At 52.1% G+C, this 20,732-nt stretch overlaps 1 protein-coding gene across 3 annotated transcripts in view; it reads right to left on the reverse strand.

The window, feature by feature from the left end:
• VASH2 (vasohibin 2) overlaps window positions 1–20,437 on the reverse strand; it is a 38,674-nt gene extending 18,237 nt beyond the window's left edge. Inside the window, exons 1-5 of one of the 3 annotated variants that reach the window (XM_055319105.1) lie at window positions 20,293–20,437; window positions 19,384–19,796; window positions 10,275–10,363; window positions 5,463–5,519; window positions 4,633–4,707 (exon numbers count right to left, since the gene is read on the reverse strand). In XM_055319105.1, the coding sequence (XP_055175080.1) occupies window positions 4,633–4,707; window positions 5,463–5,519; window positions 10,275–10,363; window positions 19,384–19,659 (497 nt within the window). In that variant the 5' untranslated portion in view covers window positions 19,660–19,796; window positions 20,293–20,437. Of the gene's footprint in view, window positions 1–4,632; window positions 4,708–5,462; window positions 5,520–10,274; window positions 10,364–19,383; window positions 19,797–19,988; window positions 20,079–20,292 lie in introns of those variants that run through there. The other 2 variants (XM_055319106.1, XM_055319108.1) reach the window with 2 other exon arrangements.
• Window positions 20,438–20,732: the final 295 nt, after the last annotated feature.

Genomic DNA, 20,732 nt, shown 5'->3' on the forward strand with positions numbered 1-20,732 from the left:
ACTTTCAACAAAATGCCTCTAAATGCCCTCTGTGCACTACACGATGCCTCCTATTGTAGTATGACTTCTTTTATGGCTTCACTCACACAGAAGCCTTCTGATGCAGGGGAGTCAAACCTGGCAAAGATCTTTGGGGTCTTGTAAAAATCATCAGTGAGAAGGATGCTGTGGGCTTATCTTCTAATGGGCGGCACCCTGGCTGGAACATCCTCAGTGCCATCCCCTCCCCGCTCACCCCCTTCCCTGACCTTTCTCAGTATGAGTTAAGGACCTCCCTCTACCACCCAAGAACCCCTGTAGCACTTGGTGTTTAATCATCCAGTATTGTAAGTATTTGTTTGCATCTCGTAAGGGTGGGAGTTGCATCCTGCCAGCTGGCGTCCGTGGGCGTTGCACAGGCCTGGCACACAGAAGTGCTTTGCCAATGCTTGCTGCAGGGATGAACTCCAGGTGAACATACCTTCCTTACACTTAACAAGACTGCCTCGGTGGGGGCCAATCCAGTACCCTTAAAAAAACGCTAATAGAAGCCAGCCCACCGCCTCGAGGTCAGCCTTGTCCTCTGCCCTTAATTTAAGCACAGATAGCTCTTCTCTATAAAAAGTTACCTGTTTTCTCTTCACTTCTTCATGTGAGATTAACCAGCAGTAAGGGAATGAAATCACAACCTTCTGAGTCCTCTTACATCAATTCTTGCTTGTTTTGGGGGGCTGAGTTCTCTGGGGCTGGAACAATGGGAATCTTTAGTTATAACAAACACTTAAACAGGGTGCATATCTCCTGTGCCAGACCGCCTACCAGTAGGGCCGTGGAGCCAAAGATGAAGAACGCAACCCTTCTCTGGAAGCCTGTTGGGGAGACAGACCTCAACATGGACACAGTATGAACAGGATGGTAGTTCCTCAAAAAAAAAAAAAAAAAGGAAAAGAAAGAAAGAAAAGAAACAAATACAGAGTTGCCATATGATCCAGCAACTGCACTTCTAGGTATGTACCCCCAAAAATTAAAAGCAGGAACTCGAACAGATATTTCTTGTTCACAAGAGCCAAATGGGGAAAGCAACACACGTGCTGTGGATGGATGGATGGATGGATGGATGGATAAACAGAATGTGGTGTATACATACAATGGAATGTTATTAGCCTTAAAAAGTAAGGAAATTATGACATGTGCTACCACATGGATGAACCTTGAGGATATTAGGCTTAGCGGAATAGGCCAGTCACAAGAGGGCAAATACTATATGATTTCACTCTATATCTGGAGTACTCAAATTCATGGAGACCAAAGTAGAATGGTGGTTGCCAGGGGTGGAGGTGGGGGGAGTGGGGAAATAGTGCTCACTGGGCACGGCATTTCAGCTGGGGAAGACGAAGCATGGTGCCCGTGCTTACAGAACGTGAATGTTCTCACTCAACTGTACTCAACTGTACATTGAGAAATCATTAAAATGGTAAATTTATGGTATGACTACTTCACTGAAAAACACCACACTCACACACAATATGTGTAGGTCAAGCCATTATGCCGTCCACCTTCAACTTACACAGCATGTACATCAGTGGTGTTTGATGAAACTGAGAAGAACCACCTCAGTGTGGTGTGTGCTGTACAAGAGGCAAGCCAGCATCCTGAAGAAAGCAGAGAAGAGACCACGGGGTGCCCATACTGACATTTGTCTTGTGGGACAAGTAGTGTCAGCCACAGGGTGAAGATGGGTGGGGGGAGAGACCACCGGTCCATCCTGACACAAGTCACCATCACTAGGATTGGCTCCATCTTTATGGCTATCAGGAAAGCCTTGGGACCTGGAGCAAATGGGCACGGAGAGGGAAGGGACAAGGAAGTGCAGAGAAGGGTTGGGAAGTGGCCTGAACTTTTCTAGGGAGGAGGGGGTAGCTGCCCAAGCTCCTGGAAGATCTACCCAGCATCTACTTCTAACAACAAATCCATCACTTGAATGCGCCATGACACTTTAGTACCCTGATTAACTCCCTTCAGGGTCAGTGAGGCCCCCAAAATTGCGGCCAGGATTCTGAAGGTGACTTGGAACCAAAGGTCTCTATTGTCGGCAGCACATGAAAGTGTGCAAAGCAAGAGCAAAAGAAGGGGCTCTTCGTGAGCGAATCCTGAACCCTGGACTAGCATCAAACGGGAGGAAAAAAGGGAGGGGACAGGACAGGGGACATGGGCTTCCAAGCAGCAGCTGAGCTGACCTGCTTCAAAGTTGCTGAGGTGCCATTTGTTTCCCAGGACCTGCAGAGGGGCCTGTGGGAGACACGGACCGATGGGCCAAGTCATGCCCTTCACTGGGCTCGGGGGAAAAGCAGGCCACAGGGATGCTGACAAAGAGCAAAGAGAAAAGACAAAGATGCTGTAACTTTCAGAATCCGGGTCGGTGTTTCTGGTCTGTGCCCAAGCGTCAAATTTCCCTGCGTTCAGCAGCGTGAGCCACATTCCTCCACCCTTCCCCACCTCCCCTGCACTTCCCTAAAGGGTCATACGGCTAAGAACGTCCTCTGATTTGGACCAGGCCAGAGGCCAGTCACAGGTGTAGCCCTCAGAACCCACGTAAAGCAAGATGGCCCAGGTGCACCTAGACAGTCTGCAGGTCACTGGTCCACCCAGGGAAGGGCCTGTGCTGGGGTTCTCCCTCACTGACTGCCCCCCCCCAGCAACTGTTCACCCCCATTAACCTTGCAGGAGGCTCTGCCCAACAGCTGTGGCTGACTCCTGCCACAGAAGCCCCCGCTCCCCACAGCCACCTGCTGCCTTCACCCTCTGGCTGGGCTCCCCAGGCACACATCTCCTCTCCTTTGGGAGGAGCAAGGAAGAGGGGAGGAGGGAGGACAGAACTTTGGGGAAGGACCACGATAAGGCTCAAGTTCCCATCTCTCAAGTCTGGGCACCTGTGGACGATCTCATTTCAGAGGAGGCCCGCCAGCGCCCGCAGACGGCCAGAAACGCCTTCCCGTGAACGTGTGCAGGAGGCCAAGCCAACAGACGGCACCTGTCCCACTGTCCCCAGTCTGATTCTGAGCCCCTGGTCCTTCCACTGACCTCATGCTGCCCTCTTTCTCTGGGGTTTCCTTCCGCCTCTCTTGACTTTCCTTCTTCATCTCTGTCATGGGCTCACCGTGTCCAACGAAACCAAAAAAGGGTGATTTCATCCTTGATCTTTATCCCTTCTCGCTCCCTGAAGAGCAGCTTCTGCTCCCTGAACACTCGCAGCTCCCCAATTTCTATTTCCGGTGCGGAACCCCCTCCTGAGCATCATGCCCTGAATGCCCCACCCCGACCTCCTCCAGGCCTCTCAAATTGAACACACTAGAATCTGAACTCGGCTCCCCATAAATCTGACTCTCCCCGCTGAGTCCTTCAGCAGGCTGCAGCGCAGTTAGCCGACCAGCCAGTTTTCCAAGGCGGACACGTGGGCTCCTTGCCGGTCTCCTCTCTGACAGCTCACCAGCCCACAGCAGGCATCAATGACCACCCCCCCCCCAGCTCCTTCCTCCACCTTCACGGCTTTGAGGCCGAAATATGTCACCTCTCGGTCGCCCTCATCGCTCCAGCCTGTCCTCCACAGGCTGTCGCCCAATCCAGAAACCTGTCTTGGTTGACTCCTTCCTCATCAACTTGTCACTCAGCTGGCCTCCACGTCCTGGAGATTCTATGTCCTGGATGTCCCCTCACATCCACTCCTCTGGCAAGGACCATGGTTCGAGCATCACCATTCCCTAACGGAGCAGCTCCTAACCGGCTTTGCAGACCCGGCTCCTTCTCCAGCCTGCCCTTCAATCTGCCTGCAAAACCACCTCTCTAACATGCACACCTGATGGTGTCCTGCCTCTGCTCCGGAGAGCTCATGGGACTGCCCATTGCCTCCTGAAGGAAGGTCACACTTCTCAGCACACTTCTCAGCACAGCACTCAAGGACCCAACTGGTCTTTCCTGGGACCACCCACCAAGTTCATGTCTTGCTGTGTTGCCTTGGGCACTGCCCCTTCTGGCCATCCACCCCAGAGGACTGCAAGTTTCTTTGCTCTCCTAACACATCATATTCTATTGCCATCAGCACCAAGTCAGTGCCATCACAGCTTTTCTGGACCATATTCCCCTCAGGCTGAGGAGCCAGGAGTCAGGCAGAAAATGGAACAGAAAGTATGGGAGAGACCAGACCCTTGTTTCAGCTCTAGGTTCTGCAGAGTCAAGCCTCTACACCACTGCTTAGTCTCCTCCACCATCCACTCTTAGAATTTTCCCCAGAGGTGCGTGTGGCTAATGCCATTTCCTCTTGAGTGTCTATCCTGTTGCAATGCCAGACAAATGCACAAAATAGTGAATCACGCTCTCTCTGTAGGGTCTCTAAGTTGGAATTCTCCTTGTGACTAGTGGATCTGGCCTGAGAGCTGGCCCTAATGCAGGCCTCAGGTTACAATGACGATGATCTAAGGAGCCCAACTCTGATTTGGTTCAACTCCAAAAGATGAAAGTTAAAGAGAAGACACTCTCTCACAAGGAGACAACGGGCATCTTCTCTGTGAGTCTAGGACAAACGAAGGCATAGTCAACCCCAAAGTTGGAGGCCACCAACTATGGAGTGAACTAGAGCAAACATAACTTCAAGGATACATGCCCAGGATGACAGCTTCAAGGCATTTGATAGGCAAGGATTCCCGAGTCATTTCTTTCGCTGTTTCCATTAACCTGTGGGGTAGAGCACAGCAAAGTATCTCAGGAGTTTTTTAATTATGAAGTCTGTCCGTCAGTCCAACAGCGTGCCTGTCTCCACACTAGGTGCCATGCAGGATTATGGGGGGAAAGGGGAGAGCTTGCTGTGCAGGATGGAACCAAAGCACATCTAGACCCAGCAGAACTCAATTCTCCACTCCCCTCTCCAAGAGTTAGTTCCTGGAGGTTAGTGCCTATACTCCACAGCACCCTCCCATTGCCCGAGGACAAAGGGCATTATAAGGAGCAAGTAAAGGAGGCCACATAAAACAAACTTCAGGGGCGCCTGGGTGGCTCAATCATTTAAGCGTTCGACTCCTGATCTCAGCTCAGGTCTTGATCTCAGGGTCATGAGTTCAAGCCCTACACTGGGCTCTGCGCTGGGCATGGAAGCTATTTTTAAAAACCAACATACTCTGAGATTGCATTGCCAAAAAGAAGCCTGAAACTGTGTGATGCTGGGAGTGGAGCCTACTCAAAAAACAAAACAAAAAACAACTTCACAGGCTTCCTGCATTCCTGTTAAGAGCTAGTCTCCCCCACGGAGCTTAGCTGTCAGAGTGGCCCAGCCCCTAAGCCCAAGCCAACCTGGCTCTGGGGCACCCCTCACCCCCAACCCTTATAGACCAGGATGTTTGAGCAGGGGATACAGGGAGAAAGGGTGGGAGAGGGAGTTGGCAGCTTTCAAGTAGAAGAGACGACCCTTGGCCCACAGATCATGCACCACTTACCCACTCAGCGGTCTCATTTTCCTAATTTCAAAGAACTGGGTCCCTGTATGATTGTATCTGTGTGAAGTATGTAAAGGGAAAGTGATAGAAAATTCCAAAGGTCCCAGTGATTCAGCAGAGGAAGCTAGGCATTGATTTCTCAAAGGGATGAGGAGTGAGGAATGAGGGGCTTTCCAGAAAGTTCAGTGGCCAGAAGATAGCCAAGAGCCTCTTACTCCTCACTGACCTGCCTTGAAAATCTAATTTCTAACTTAAGCTCCCAAACGCCTTGGACCTTTATAATAGCTACTTTCAATCTGCTCTGTATTCTGTTTAGTTGAATACATGTCTTAATTCATTTTATTAGACTATAAGCTCTTTGGGAGTTAGGACCATTTATTTATTATCTTTCTATCACCCACAAGCCTGGCAAAAGTCCAACATATTCATTAGCAAATATTATTAAATGAATGAGAAATAAATGAATAGATGGGTGGGCAGATGAATGGATAAATGGGTGATTGGTGGAAGGGTGGATAGATGAATGGAAGGCAGGAAGGAAGAATGAATTGATGGATACATGGAATGGAAAGGTGGGTGGGTGGATGGATGGATAGATGGATGGCTGATGGATGGAAAGAATGAATAGAATGGAAGGGTGATGGATTGGAAGGGTGCATGGATGCATAGAAGAGGTGGATGAGTAGACGGAAGGAGTAGATGGAATGCAAGGGTGGATGGATACATGGCTAAGTAGGCAGGTGGGTGGCTGGTTGGACAGATGTATGGATAGATGGAATGGAAAGATGGAAGAATTGTGGGTAGAAGGGTAGGTGGATGGCAGTAGGGCTTCTCACTAGTGCACAGTCTCTGCAGCTAAGCTTACTGTGGAGACATCATCTTCATTTCACTGGACTGACGCTAGACAAGGATTACTAAGCCTGAGAAGACGACACTATTGCCCACAGCTTGGGATTTAGCTGGTTGCCCAGAAAGTGTCAGGGACTGGCAAGCCTGCACCAGGTCATGCTGAGAGAGAACAAAGATTCCCTGATGGCATGCTGAGACTAGAGCTTAATTTTTTCAGAGCCGAAAGAAAAGTTGCTTTACACGTTTCTCTTTCCTGCCTCAAACAAAATCCTATAGAAAAAAGTGCATGTTGGGAAGGTGCCAATGAATCAAGGACTTGTAACCCTGACAGGGTGTATGAGATTAGATGTGTGGCCCTACAGTGGTACAGGCAGTGGCAGAAGGTGGGGCTGAGCACCTAAAGGCACTGCACACCCTCCCGAGGAGGGTCAGGATTCCCGTCCTCCGACACAAGCACATATAACAACTAGTAGGGAGGGAAGGGCTCATTACAAGCAGATTCTGGGCTCCACCCCTGGAGATTCCGATCTCAGGTCATGGTCTCAACCCTAGATGTCATTCAGAGACACCCTGCCTTGGACTGTTGTGTTGAGATTCCAGGGTGAGAGCCAGATGATGATTTTAACAAGCTCACCAAGCTGGAAATTATCAGCACGAGCCATAAGAATAGCCCATAACAGTATATAGGCTTGCCCAGCCTTTGAAAAATGCAATAAAGAAAACCTTAGAGGGAAAAGAAAAAAAAATGAGGGGCTACATGACCTCATTATAAAGTGACTCTTTTACTTTACCAAAGATCTCATTCAAACAGTGAGATGCCGGTATATTTAAAGTAGAATTCAAAAGGCAAAAATTCTCTCTGTATGCCTAACTTTCTCCCTGTTCATTGATCTAGTCTATATACGTTGTGTGTAAAGTGAGACAAACCTATAATAAATAAAATATCAAAAAATTGCCTGCATTCCTTTCTCAGTTCCTTAAAGTTATGAGCCCCAGAAAGTGAGTTGGGGGCAGGGGGGAAGCCTCTTGTAAACATTGCCTTCAGAGTGAGACTGACTGAGCCCAAGCTGACCCTCAGAAGGCCTCTCCCCATGCGGCAGAGCTCAGGGCGCACCTATCTTTCCAGAAGCCCATGCACGATCAGCTGACACTGATGGCTGACACTCTGAAGCTGTCAGAAGGGAAGGAAGGATTCATTTTTCATATCCCCACATGAGCATGTCTGCAGTCAGGGCTGGCCTGGTAGGATGTGCTACTCTGTCCAGGACAAAGCAGGGGGGCGTCCCAACAACCTAAATACAGGCGTTACTCATTTCATTGCCCTTTGCTTTACTGCCCTTAGCAGGTACCATGCAGGTTTTAGTTTAGTTGTTTGTTTGTTTTTTAACAAACCAAAGGTTTGTGGCAACCCTGCATCAAGCAAGTCTGTTGGCACCATTTTTCCAATAGCATTTGCTCTCTCTGTGTCTCTGTGCCACATTTTGGTAATTCTCATATTTCAAACTGTTTCATTATTATAATTTCTTATCGTAACCTGTGATCAATGATTATGACTCACTGAGAGCTCAGATGATGGTCAGCATTACTTGACAATAAAACCTGTTAAGGTATGTAGGGGCGCCTGTAGTGGTTCAGCATCAGCCTTCAGCTCAGGGCATGATCCCGGGGTCCTGGGATCGAGTTCCACCTCAGGCTCCCTACAGGGAGCCTGCCTCTCCCTCTGTCTATGTCTCTGCCTCTCAACCTGTGTCTCTCATGAATAAATAAAATCTTTAAAGAATAATAAATAAAATTAAGATATGTAGCTTGTTATCTTTGATATGTTACTGCATGCTTCCGACACGTTATTTTAGATGTTCTAGGGTAGCGTAAACATAACTTTATATGCACTGGGAATACATTTGATCTGCTTTATTGCCATATTTGCTCTATTGCAGTGGCCTGGAACCAAACCTGCAATGTCTCTGAGGTGTGCCTGTAAAAGTCTGGTCAGAAGAGAAAACAAAGAGATCACACTCTGCCTTCTTTGTGTGGTGGCTCCAATGGTTAGGTGACCAGGAGCACGATCCCAGCAGCCTGCAGTGCTTTCCTCTTCGGCCTTCTCCGCAGTCGGTGATCTAGGTCAGTGACCATCATAATGGGTCAGAGAAGAGAATAAAAAAGCAGATCCTTCAGGCAAATTATGAAAACTTGGCTGAGAATGTGCTGCAAGGTTTATGGGAGAATGAGCAAATGAGATGTAAAGCACATGCAAATTCACCAGTCAGGGCATCCTGAGCCAGGCTTATTCTCTTTAATCTCCGGCTGCATGATCCTTGTGAAGATCATGTCCTACACAGAAGTGGGGAGCCAGGGATGCCTGGGTGGCTCAGTGGTTGAGCGTCTGCCTTTGGCTCAGGGCGTGGTCCTGGGGTCCTGGGATCGAGTTCCGCATCAGGCTCCCCACTGGAGCCTGCTTCTCCCTCTGCCTGTGTCTCTGCCTCTCTCTGTGTGCCTCTCATGAATAAATAAGTACAATCTTAAAAAAAAAAAAAAAAAGAAGAAGAAGTGGGGAGCCTTTCTAATTTCTGTCACCTTCTGGAATGTTCTACGAGAAGTCCGTCACACCCAGGAAGGCTTGGCTCTTGGGGTCCAAGGCTACCCTGGCAGAAACTGATGCTCTGGACCACACGAACTCCCTAGGGATCCCACTTTGGGGATTGGCACCAATAGCAGATAGTGTGCTCAGGGTTAGGGCTGTCCTGTCCGCCTCACCCCTGGAGGCTGGTGCCACTTGCCCCTCTACTATTGCTTCAGGATTCCACTGGGAAGATGCCATGCAGGGGAGTTCATCCTCTGTGAAGTGGGAACTGAGTGGCTAATGAAGTAGTCTCCCTGCCCAAATGAGCAGAAATTGGTGTTATTCCCCTCTGGTATGCCCTTCCCTTCAGAGAAGACACAAAAATCCACAGGAAAGATTCTTGCATATAGCACAGAGAGGAAGGGCCTCTTCTGGGGCACGTGGGACATGTGTGCAGTGCCCCATGAAATCCTTTCTGCTGAATTCTTCTTTCGGGACAAAGGACAGAGGTCAGCAGAGAACTGACCTCCTGGACAACGTGCTGGGGACGAGGGTGCTGACAGCTGCCTCGGGGAGTTGGGTGGGGTCTGATACTGGCTTAGCTCTGCGATGCTCGCTGTTGGCAGGCAAACGGTCTGTCCCTCTCACAGATGCCTCTGTCAGCCCAGCTCCCATCTGATTCCCATCCCTGAAAAAAATACCAGCAGCAGCCAGTGAACCACCCGCCTCTGCCCCTTTGTTCTCCAGTGTTGCTGCTGCTGCTACGGCCCGCAGAACAGATCTAATCCTGGCTACAAACAACCCGAGGACATTGGCGGACAGAAAGACTGAAGTCTGGCTGGTCTGAATCCAGCCTGCACCCACAGGGCTCCTCCACGCTTCTCCAAACTCACATGAGGGGAGAGGACCATTTATTCTTGTGGAAGGGAGCAAGGCCGCCAGTCTGGGGCACCTGGGGAGCCAAAGGCAGCACGAGGTGGGCCTCTTACAGACTGTGAGTGGTCAGAATGAAGGCAGAAAGGTGAGAAAGGAGAGAAAAAGAGCAGAAAGAGGCCCAGGAGGGAAGGGGAGAAAGACAGTAGAGGAAGGGGGTGTGGAGACAAAGATGACCCAGAGGGGAGAGAGAGGAGGGAGGAAGGAAGAGGGCTCCAGGTGGCCACTGCTGCCTCACTGCACCCTGCTGTCCCGGCCCACACCTCCCTGAAGGGGGAAGGCTCTGATCACAGCAAGTACATCCTCTAGCATCGTGCCTTCTAGACTCACACTGGGGCATCCCTCTAGGCCCGGCCTCACCAACCTTAGAGAGCATTTGCGGAGCAGCCAGGGGCAGACCTGCCAGCAGGCTCAAGATCACCACGCCCGTCCCCTGGCTGAGTCTGCCCAGACCCTGGTTGGAAGGATACTGTAGTGTCTTCATGTAGTTCTGGATTGCCTGAAGCCAGTCTGGGATCGTCATCGACAGCCTGTAGTTTGGAACCTGGGGTACTGAAGGCTGCAAAGAAGTAGAGAGAGAGCTCATTATCAAGGAGGTGCCCCGGGGCCCAAGGCCTGAAGGCAGGCACTAGGCTAAGAGCACCAGAGAGCTGCTCCTGACAGCAGACGGCCACCTGCACAAGGTCTCCCCAGACCAGGTGGTCACCTTGTTGAAATTTTGCTTCTCTGTGTTCCCTCCATACACACTCTGCCCTGGGGCAGCACAGCTCTCTGTGGCCCTCTGTGTATTGTGAATGTGAACGCAGCCAGCTTCCTCCTGGGAGCCTCAGCGTCTCCCTGAAACCAAGGACCATGTCCCATAGCGTCCCCCACTGAGCCCGGCCCAGGATGTTCACAGAGGTGCCCCACTGACCCTCACATTTTTTCTGCATGACTAACCTCTCATTGCATGGCTGGTGTGACCCATTATACTCCAAGGCACCGATGAACACAAGATGAATGGTGCCCTGAAGAAATGCAACGTGGCGCCACATGTGCCATCTCTCCTCAACACCACACCCATGGCACTCATGAGCCACCTCCCTGAGTTTGGCCCCAGTGGATTAGGAAAGATTCCCCCCTTGGCATGACTCCAGGTAAGTGCAGCCCCTCTGACTCATGAGCCATCTTAACCTTTCACCCCTCCCAGCTGCCCAGGAGCCCCTTCCTTTCCTCTCCTGCCCCTGAGTCAACACTCACCAAGTGTCTACAACTGAGGGCACGAAGTTCTAAGCACAGCTGGGAAGAGAAAGGAGCAACAGCAGGTGAGGACTGGAAATAGGGAGGTAAGGGGCGCCTGGGTGGCTCAGTCGGTGAAGCGTCATGATCTCAGGGTCCTGGGATCGAGCCCCACGTCAGGCCCCCTGCTCAGCAGGGAGTCTGCTTTTCCCTCTGCCTCTGCACTTGCCATAGTTCTATCTCTCACTGTCTCTCTAATAAATAAAGTCTTAACAAGAGAAAGGAAAGGGGGAGATAAGTGCCTCTTCTCAGGAATTTAGAGCTAAGATACCAGCTCTGAGACGCCGGGCAGCTCTGAGCGGCCCTGCCAACGAGGCCAAGAATAAAAACAAGCAGGGGCGGCCAATCCAGCCACTCCTGGGAGGCAAGGGACGGTGAGCACCTTCTTTCCCCATTCGCTTCTCACTCTGTTCAGCTTGGCCTCTGGTGAGGCAGGGCTGTTGGTGACAGAGACTGGTGGCCCACGTGAGCCTGTGGCTCCAGCAGGGCTGCCGCCAGGAAGGAAAGAAAAGGCTCCTCCCGGCTTAAGCCACTTAGGGAGGAGCAGAAGGGGCCGCAGGACGGATTAGTTTATCCTGGAGAAAAGAGGGAAGGGAGGCCCTGGGGATTTAGCGCTCAGCTGCTGGAAGGTGAAGCGGCTGGTGGAGAGATCCAGGCACCCGCGGGGGAGGCTGGCTGGGCCCCAAGGGACGGACACCGTCGAAGGACCCAGCTCTCTCCCTGCTGTGCATGCTCAGGCGCGGCAGGGACACTGGAGGGGTGCGCTGCCCGGGGCCTGCGGCAGGGCCTGTTCCAGACTCCCGCACCTTCCACACCTTCTACACCTTTAGTGGCAATTTGCGGCAAGAACGCCACCTGACATTCTTTTCCTCTCGGAGCTTCTCTTTCCTCTTGGCTTTGCAACTTTTGTACTTCGCAGCAATTGCCCCTTCAGCAGAAAGGAAACTTGTCACGCGTCCTATTTCACAGCCAAGGTGCTGAGTGTGTGTGAATGTGAGGGGGTGTGTGTGTACACGCACGCACAGCGGTTCTGCAAACTACATCTTGTTTACAACACATCAAAAATCTTGTTTCTGTCTTGGAGAATAATTTTAGGGAGCAAAATCTGCCCACTTGCCACTGGCTTCCATGACCCTCCCATGTGGGCAGCTGTGCGCACACCACACACACACACACACACACACACACAGGCACACAGAGATTACATGTATATATTATGTATTATGTAAATGTATATATTATGTATCCTTGTATTTCTGCCCTTACAAAGGCTAGAAGCCTCAATCTTGTTTTTTCGCAGTAACATCCACTGATCTACCCGTACCTGGAAGTCTGTGTACGAACGTGCCAGAGATTTCACAGAGAAGTGAGGAGAGAAGGGGAGATGTGAACAGACATTTCTTTAGCACCTGCCACGTTCCAAGCTCAAGGGGGAGGGAATGCAGAAACGGAGGAAGGATGGAGGGAAATTATACAGCATTAAGGCATGAGTGTATTTCTACTCAGAAAAGTGTTGTTTAACACAAAAGATGGTAGGCATGGAGAAACGTCCCCAAAGAATCACTGGCCACCTAAGGGATACTTAGATGGGTGTCCCTTGCCCAGAGCCCTGCCATAGCCAGAGAGACTTGTTTCAGGGGTGTCTCTAGAGGCCAACCACCAAATCATTTCAACTTCCCCAAGCCCAACAGAGCCCACAAGAGCCAGATGATGGTAGGGGGGGCGGGGGGGAGCCAGGCAGCAGCTGGTCCTCAGAATAGCAGCCCCCTGGCGCCCAAGGGCTTTTGAAAACAGCTGCCTGGTTACCTCAGTCCAGGCTGAGAGAATGCAGGAGCTGTGGCCACATTCCACAAGCCCCAGCTGGGGATCAGGGCTGCAGTGGGGAGACGAACTGAGACAGCTGAGGGGCTGATGTCATCAGGCTACAACTCACCCCGCTGTCTGGGAGAGCTGGCTGGGGCTCAGGCTGGGGGCAGGCTCCCAACCAGCTCCACAGGCCAGCATTGCCCCCACCGGAGGATGGACTATATAATAAACCAGACGGGCTCCTTGGCCGGTAATTATGAGACAAAGATCTGAGTTCCTGCTCCGTCACCTACTCGCAGGGGACCCTGGTCAAGCTCCATGACCTCTCTAAGCTTCTGTTTCTCTCCTGATAAAATAGGAGACTATCACCTACTTCAAACCTCCTGGGCCAATTGTAAGGGTTGGAGGACCTAATGTATAAAGCAGGCAACTTGGGATCAGCCCTCGAAAGTCTGGAAGGGTTGGCTATGTTATTATTCATCAACGACGTGTTTTTAGGATCTAGACTGGGGAAGCATGAATAGTCTTCACTTTTCTGCAACTAGAAGACAGATTCTGCGTAGAACATCACAAGGATGCCTTCTCAGCCTAATGGAAGAGAACACATCCACTTCCCCATGGGGACACGTCTTGACCATGAGCTAATAACCTTTATTCATGAAGACCTCCAACAAAATTATAAGAAAACTCTTCAGGGGCGCCTGGCTGGCTCAGAGGGCACAGCATGCGACTCTTGATCTAGGGATCATGAGTTCCAGCCTCACACGGGGTGTAGAGATTACTTAAAATAATATAAAATACAAGAAAACTCTTCAGGCCTTAATGGAAAAAAAAAAAAAAGGCCTAAAAGGTCGAAGCAACCCAAATGTCCACTGACAGGTGAATGGACAAACAGACAAACAGAATGTGGTATCAGAGCCCCTGGCTGGCCCAGTCAGTAAAGCATGCGACTACTGATCTCAGGGATGGTGAGTTTGAGCCCCACGCTGGGTGTGCCTTATTCTTTAAAATGTACTATATACATACAGTGGCCTTAGAAAAGGACATTTTGACACAAGCTGCGACATGGATGAACCTTGAGAACATTATGATAAGTGAAAATAAGCCACACACAAAAAGACAAATATTATATGACACCTCTCATCAGCAGTCGCCCTTTATCCACAGGGCATCCATTCTGAGATTCCGCCCCCCCCCCCAACAGATGCCTAAAACTGCAGATAGTACCAAACCCTATATATACCATGTTTTTTTCCCCCATGCATACATACCTATGATAAGGTTTAATTTATAAATTAGGCACGTTAAGGAGATTAAAATGATAATCAACAATAAAAAAGAACAAGGATAACAATATACTCTAGTGAAAATTATAGGAGTATGATCTTTCTCAAAATCTCTTTATTGTACTCACCCTTCTTGAGATATGAGGTGATAAAATGCCTACATAATGAAATGAAATGAGGAGAATGAGGTACATTGTGACGTAGCATTAGGCTACTCTTAGCCTTTTGATCACAGATTCAGAAAGAGGATCATCTGCTTCCAGATGGCAGGGGACACTGGGTGACAGAACCCATGGAAAGCGAAGCAGTGGACAAGGGGGGACAATTGTTATGAGGCTCCTACAGTCATCAAGTTCACATCGACAGCAGAAAGGTGGTTGCCAGGGACCGATGGGAGGGAGGGAAGTTTCAGCGAGGGAAGAAGGAAAAGTTCTGGAGATGGAACAGTGTTGGTGCACAACCGTGTGATTATTTCATGCACGGAACCGTACACTTAGAGGTGGTTAAGATGGCAAACTATATGTTATGTACATTTTACCACAATTTTTTAACCAGTCATGAAAAGACAATTCCCAAAGGAAATGAATAAAGATTTGAAAAAAAATATTCAAGCTCACTGATCATTTAAGAAATATCAAATGCCACTTTCACCTCCAATTAGCAGAAATATTCTGAAATGTGGACGCCTAATGCTGTCAGGGATGCTCTTTATAAGCATGACGAAACATAAATTAGTAACAACCTTTTTATGCCCATAGCACACTCCTTTTTTTTTTTTTTTTTCTCCCTGACAGGTCCTAAGAGTCCCTCCTGGTGTTATTTCCCTGCCCTGTTTCACCCGAAACCCCAGCCTAGACCTTCCATGGTCCTTCCTCTCAAGGTTCCTGCTGCCTGCCCCCAGCCCCTCACGTCACAGTCCAGGTGATGAAGGTGGAATCCAGAGGGAAGATCTACACAGGCACCGTGCTTATGGTCTGGAGTTGGGGGACCCCGGGAGGTGGGGGGCAGGAGGTTAGGAGCGAGCAGGGTAGACAGAAAGACAGTTGTTCAAGAAACACGAAACAAACTACAGGCAAGGCTTTTGCGGCCAGGCTCTCTCTCATCCCATTCGTGGCAAACGTAATTACCTGTCCAAAGAATGCAGAGAGAGATGTGAACGGACACAGGTGTGGAACTGGCATCCCCACAAGCAAGAGAAGGGGGAAGCCAGAAAAGGAACCGGCAAGGCAAGCCAGAACTGGCATCAGGAATCTTCAACATGAAAGAACACGGAGAAAGCAAAGCCTTTTGCTGTCCCTGTTCTGGAAAATACAGGTACCTGTGCAGACACCAGGCTGAAGAGTCTTCTCTGGCAACTTGGAGAAGCAGCATGGAACATCCACTCATGAGCCCAGGATGGACGCCCCAGGCCTCCGCATCGGGGGCAGCCAGGAACCTGCCGGTGGTGGCCTGGTACAGAGCTCTGGGGGAGGGGGGGCTCAACCTTGGGCCAAGCAGGAAGGACAGACCATGGTTCTGAATCCAGGACAGAGGCCGGAGTGGGCTCAACCTGTGTGAGCTTGTGGGGAGTGGGGGGCAGCAGCAGGGTCCTGACTTACACATCTCCACTCAGGCTCACACTTCTCTACTCGGGCGAAGCTGAGCCCTCTAAAAGTGAATTATTTCCCTATTTCCCTATTTATTTGTTTGTTTGTATTTATTTTTAATTTCCCAATTTAGAATCAACATGAGGATTAGGCACAACAACATGGGATCTCTAAGAAACCACTGCTGTTTCCTGCTGAGTCCATTCTGGTCACCCCTTGGAGAGTCCAGCTCAGCCAGTACAGGAGCAAGAGGAGCTATTTCCTAGCACACCTCGCTGTTTTTTCTGGGCCATCCACTGTCTCTGCCTCTCCCCTCTCTTCCTCTATCATCTTCCAACTGACTCTGCTGCTTTTTCATACTTTCCCTGAAAAGCCCTGGCCTCCACCTAGTCAGCTGCTACCTTGGACCCAGTAACCACCTGGGGACAGGCCTGAAGCCACACATTTAAAAGGAGGTTTGCAGAAGCAGTAGCTGCCTCCCCTTCCCCAGCCCAGGTAGGGGTACCTGGACCCCAGGCAGAGGTACCTGGACCTGTGGGCAGAACTTCCCACGCTGCTAACAAAATGTCCTGCAAAGAAGTGTCATTCAGTTCTCCTCTTAAACTCTGGTATCTTCCCTAGTCACCTTTTGCTTCTTAGTCTATATTTAATTGCCAAAAAATGTTAGTCTCCCTGAAACTCTCCAATCCTTTACTACCTCTGCCCCAACCCGCTTCTACACAAAGTCCTCAGCAAGACACTGGTTAAAGGAGAAAAGAACATGGGCCCAAAGGGAGAAGTGTGCCAAGCTGAGTGCATGAACAGCCCTTGGACCAGAGAGGAGTGACCCCCTGGAACCAGGAGCTGTTTTGAAGCTGTTCCCATCTCAGGACCTAGGTAGGGGTCAGGGAATGTCAGGACCTGGGGGAGGGGGACACCTAGGGAAGAGCTGGAAGTGCAGGACCAGCTATTATGATGCAATGTAAAAGAAATGTTAAAGGTCTTTTCTTTATTTAGGGTCAAAGTGCCAAGGCCTATGCTTGGCCAGGGTTTTTCCTGGCTTGGCAGGAATTCTCATGTGACTTCAGGTCACTGTGAAAATATAATATGGTGTGACTGCTATACAGAAAAGGGATCTGGTTTGTTTTGTTTTTTTTCTTTAAGAACACAGTATTCAGCCACAATAATGGAAGCATCAGGTACAGGCCTCAGGGAGTAGTAATCTGTGTTCGAAACTGCTCAGGCAACATTTCGAATATTGTGTTTCACATGTGCTTGTTTTGGAGGTGACAAACTAGCCAGGGTCCTAGAAAGAGGATGAGGAGGGGTGCCTGGGTGGCTCAGTTGGCTAAGCATCTGCCTTCGGCTCAGGTCATGATTCCAGGGTCCTGGGATCAAACCCCACATGAGGCTCCCTGCTCAGTGGGGATGCTGCTTCTCCCTCTCCCTCTCCCTCTGTTCACTCATGCTCAGTCATGTTCCCTTTCACTCTCTCGCTCTCTATCTCAAATAAAGAAATAAAATCTTAAAAAATAAAAATAAAGAGGATGAGGAGAGTGCTTTGATCTGGGGACTGTGACACTACGACACAGTGAAAGGAGCTAAAGGAGTGTGAACAAAGAACTAAAGGAATATTCAGAATGAGGGAAGGTGACAGTTCTGAGGACTTGTTCCAAGTCAACTCTGTTGTCACACAGATCAGCACGGGAAACCTGGAGACACATGGGTCATATCTCCCCAAGGGACTGGAGAGCTGGAAAGAACTTGGCATGAAATCTGGTCTACTCCCATTGTATGGATGAGAAAACTTAAGGCCAGAGATTTTAAATGAGTGGCTGAGGCCACAAAGCTAGAGGGAGCACAACCAGGGCTAGAATTCAGGCCCTTGATTTTTACTCCACAACCTTCCTTACTCCCAGGGCGCCGAGTCCTAACATTCTAGGGAGCTGAGAGCTGTGTGCTCAGAGGTCGACGACATGTGCTGCCCCGATTCAAAGGGCAGCATGAGAATCAGTGGGGACATGGGGCTAAAGGTGAAGAAGGGGAGTTTCTGTTCCAACCAAGAGTTTCCCAACCACCAAGACCCAAATCTGGCAGGGCCCCAGGGCCAGCTGCCTGGGAGGTGGCAAGCCCTCTAGCCCTAACAAGGTTTTAGGAAAGAAGGGATTGTGCTGAGAGGTGGGAGACGGGTCTCCACCAAAACAAACATCCCCTGATTCCTACGGGGAAAAGGGGTCCCCCCCACACACACACACACACAAGGCCAGGAGGAAGATGACATCACAGTTAGAAGCAGGGTCAAGTGCTCAGGAGGCTGAATGAGAATGGCAGCATGGGACAGCAGGAACAGGCCTGTGGCCACCTCTCTTCCAGGTTTAAAGGGTCCCCGGGTCCTCCCTAAGCAAAGCAAGGCTCACTCACGTTAGCATGAGATCTGAAGTCAGAACAACCAGCCAGGACCAGTGTCATTCTCATGCTCAAGGAAAACCCAGTAAGAGTGATCGCAGCTTGACACTGAGCAGGACAGAGCCTCATGGGGCATAACGGAGATCTCCTCGACCTGCTGGTAATAAAACACTAACGGGCTGCAGCAGGAAGCTCACCGGGCTCTGTCACTTCCCCAAGGGCACACACCGCTTTCCAGCCTGCGGGGCTCAGATGCTCAGGTCACCAGATGCTCCAGGTTGGGCACTCAGCCAGATGGCCTTTCAGGTCTCAGGTCTGGAATTCCTAGACCAGCCCAGGAATCTTCTCAGCCACACCAGTGTTCCCGGGGGGGGGGGGGGGGGACGGAAACCATCTGCAGCATTTCTCCGCAGCCTGCATTTTGATGTCTCATATAGTGACCACCGCACATCTTCCCTCCCTCCTTCTTACTAACTATATCCTTGGCCACCAAACTCAGTCGGCGCGCTGGCTTCTCTCCAAGGTAGAAAGAGTTTCACTCCTGAGCCTCTTTCTCTATCCAGTGAGACTAATGCACCATGTGTCCTGGAAAGTCCCTTTTAAGCCATAGCCAAAACTCTTCCTTTTTTTTTTTTTTTTTCCTTACGAGGAGCCCAGATAAGCTGGGAAAAGAGATCGTTCACTGCTTTGCAAGTTTCAGAGGTGAAAGTCACCCCCATGAAAAAAAAAATTGGCAAAAAGTCTAGAAATGATTCACGCTGAGAAGTCTGACTGGTTGATTGCAAAATTCATTCACAGCCTGATAAGTCATTTGCAAGGGAGAGACAGGGGGGACTTAGAGTCTCCAAAGAGGAAAAGCAGGGTGGGATCCTTGGTGGGGGGGGGTCGTTCTTAGCACCCCTGGTGTTACCTGGCGGCTACAGCGTTCGCTGGAGGAGGATATACACGGGGTGGTGAGTACACGGAGTTCGGCTGGAGATTCAAAGGGACCTTGGCACAACCAGACCACACAGTCCCAGGACAGCAAGCCCGCTACCTCTCCCTCCCGCATTTCTAAGGCTTCCAAGACAGACATCTCAATTAAGCGAGATGGGGTGGGGGCTGGTCGGAAGAATGGGGAGTATAAAGGAGTTCATGGCGGGACCAGGAAAATGGACATCACCTGGACCTGCCACGTACGTACGGTCTCAGGTGTTCCCATCACTGCCCGCCCCGCCCCGTCCATCGAAGCCTCTGACCTTTGCCAAGAAGGCGGCGTTGCGGATGGCGCCCACCATCTCTCCCCCCTTGGGGTGCACCTTGGCCACGTGCATCCACATGCGCTCCCAGGTGTGGCTGTCGATGGGGAAGCCGCTCTTGTTCACGTGAAACAGCACCCCGCCGTCTTTGTCCTCCTCCTCCGAGCCCCCGCTGGTGGCGAGGCTCACGGGCCGCGCGTGGCTGCTCCGCGACCGGGTGCCTTTGGCGCCTTTGGGGTGGGGGCAGCGGTGGGTGTCGGCCGCGGAGCCGGTCATGGTGGGGCCGGGGCGGGGCCGCGGGGCCGCGGGGGCGCGGGGGTCAGCGCCCCGCGGGGACGGCCTTCTCCATGCCTCAGGCTGCCGCAGGGCGCGCGAACGGGGAGCGCGGCTGGAGCTCCGCTCAGGGGCCGAGCCTGCGGAGGTGGAGACACAGCCCACGCCACCGTGAGTGGACCCCGGGGGGACCGGGGCGGGGGCGGGGGCGGGGGCGGGGGCGGGGGGGGCGCTGTGTCCAACGGGGGCGGGGCCCCGGGGTGGCCCGGGGCGCGTCACTCCCCGCTCCCCGCCCCCCGCCCCCCGCTCCCCGCGCGCGCCGGGACGCGCACCCGAGCTCGCAGCCCTGCAGTTCCGCGGAGGGCGGCCCGCACCTTGCCCCCGAGCTTCAGGCCCCGGGGACCCGAGGGGCGTGCGGGTGCGGAGCGCGCGGCGGGAAGGCGGCGGGGGCCCCGCGGGGCTCGGCGCGGTCCCGGGGCGGACGGGCGCAGCGCCGGCACGTGAGCGCAGCGGCGGCCCGGCTCGGGGGCGCCCCCCTCCGCCCGGAGGCCCTCCCGCCCCTCACCCGAGTCGCGGCGCCCCGGGGACCGGCTGCGGGCGGGGCGCGAGGCGGGCGGCCGCAGCCCCCGACCCTACCTGGGGCCGGCCGGGCTCATGGCCGCGGAGCCTCTGCGGGCGGCGGCGCGGGCTGCAGCGGCCGTCGCCTCACTCCAGGTCCCATTCTCGAGTGTTATCCTGTGACCTAGGCCGAGTCACCCGGGCGGCCGCCGACGTTCCGAACGCGTCCATTGGCCACCGCAACAAAGAGGGGCGGCCCGCGCTCGGACTCGCGCCGCGAGCTCCGCGCTCTGATTGGCTCCGCGGGTTCCCGGGCCGGGGGGGCGGGGCGCGGGGGGAGCCCGGCGGGCGCGCGGAGTCCCGGGGTGGAGGGTCCTGGCGGCCGCCGCGGGGCGGAGCGCTGGTCCCGGGGCCCTGAGGCCGGAGCGGGGCGCCGCGAAGGTCTGCAGGTGTGCAGCGCAGGGCGGGAACAAAGCCGCCCGAGAAACGCACCCCGCCGCCCCCAGGTACTGGAGGGC

Source organism: Nyctereutes procyonoides, unplaced genomic scaffold, assembly GCF_905146905.1.
Source record: "Nyctereutes procyonoides isolate TBG_1078 unplaced genomic scaffold, NYPRO_anot_genome, whole genome shotgun sequence".
Taxonomy (NCBI): domain Eukaryota; kingdom Metazoa; phylum Chordata; class Mammalia; order Carnivora; family Canidae; genus Nyctereutes; species Nyctereutes procyonoides.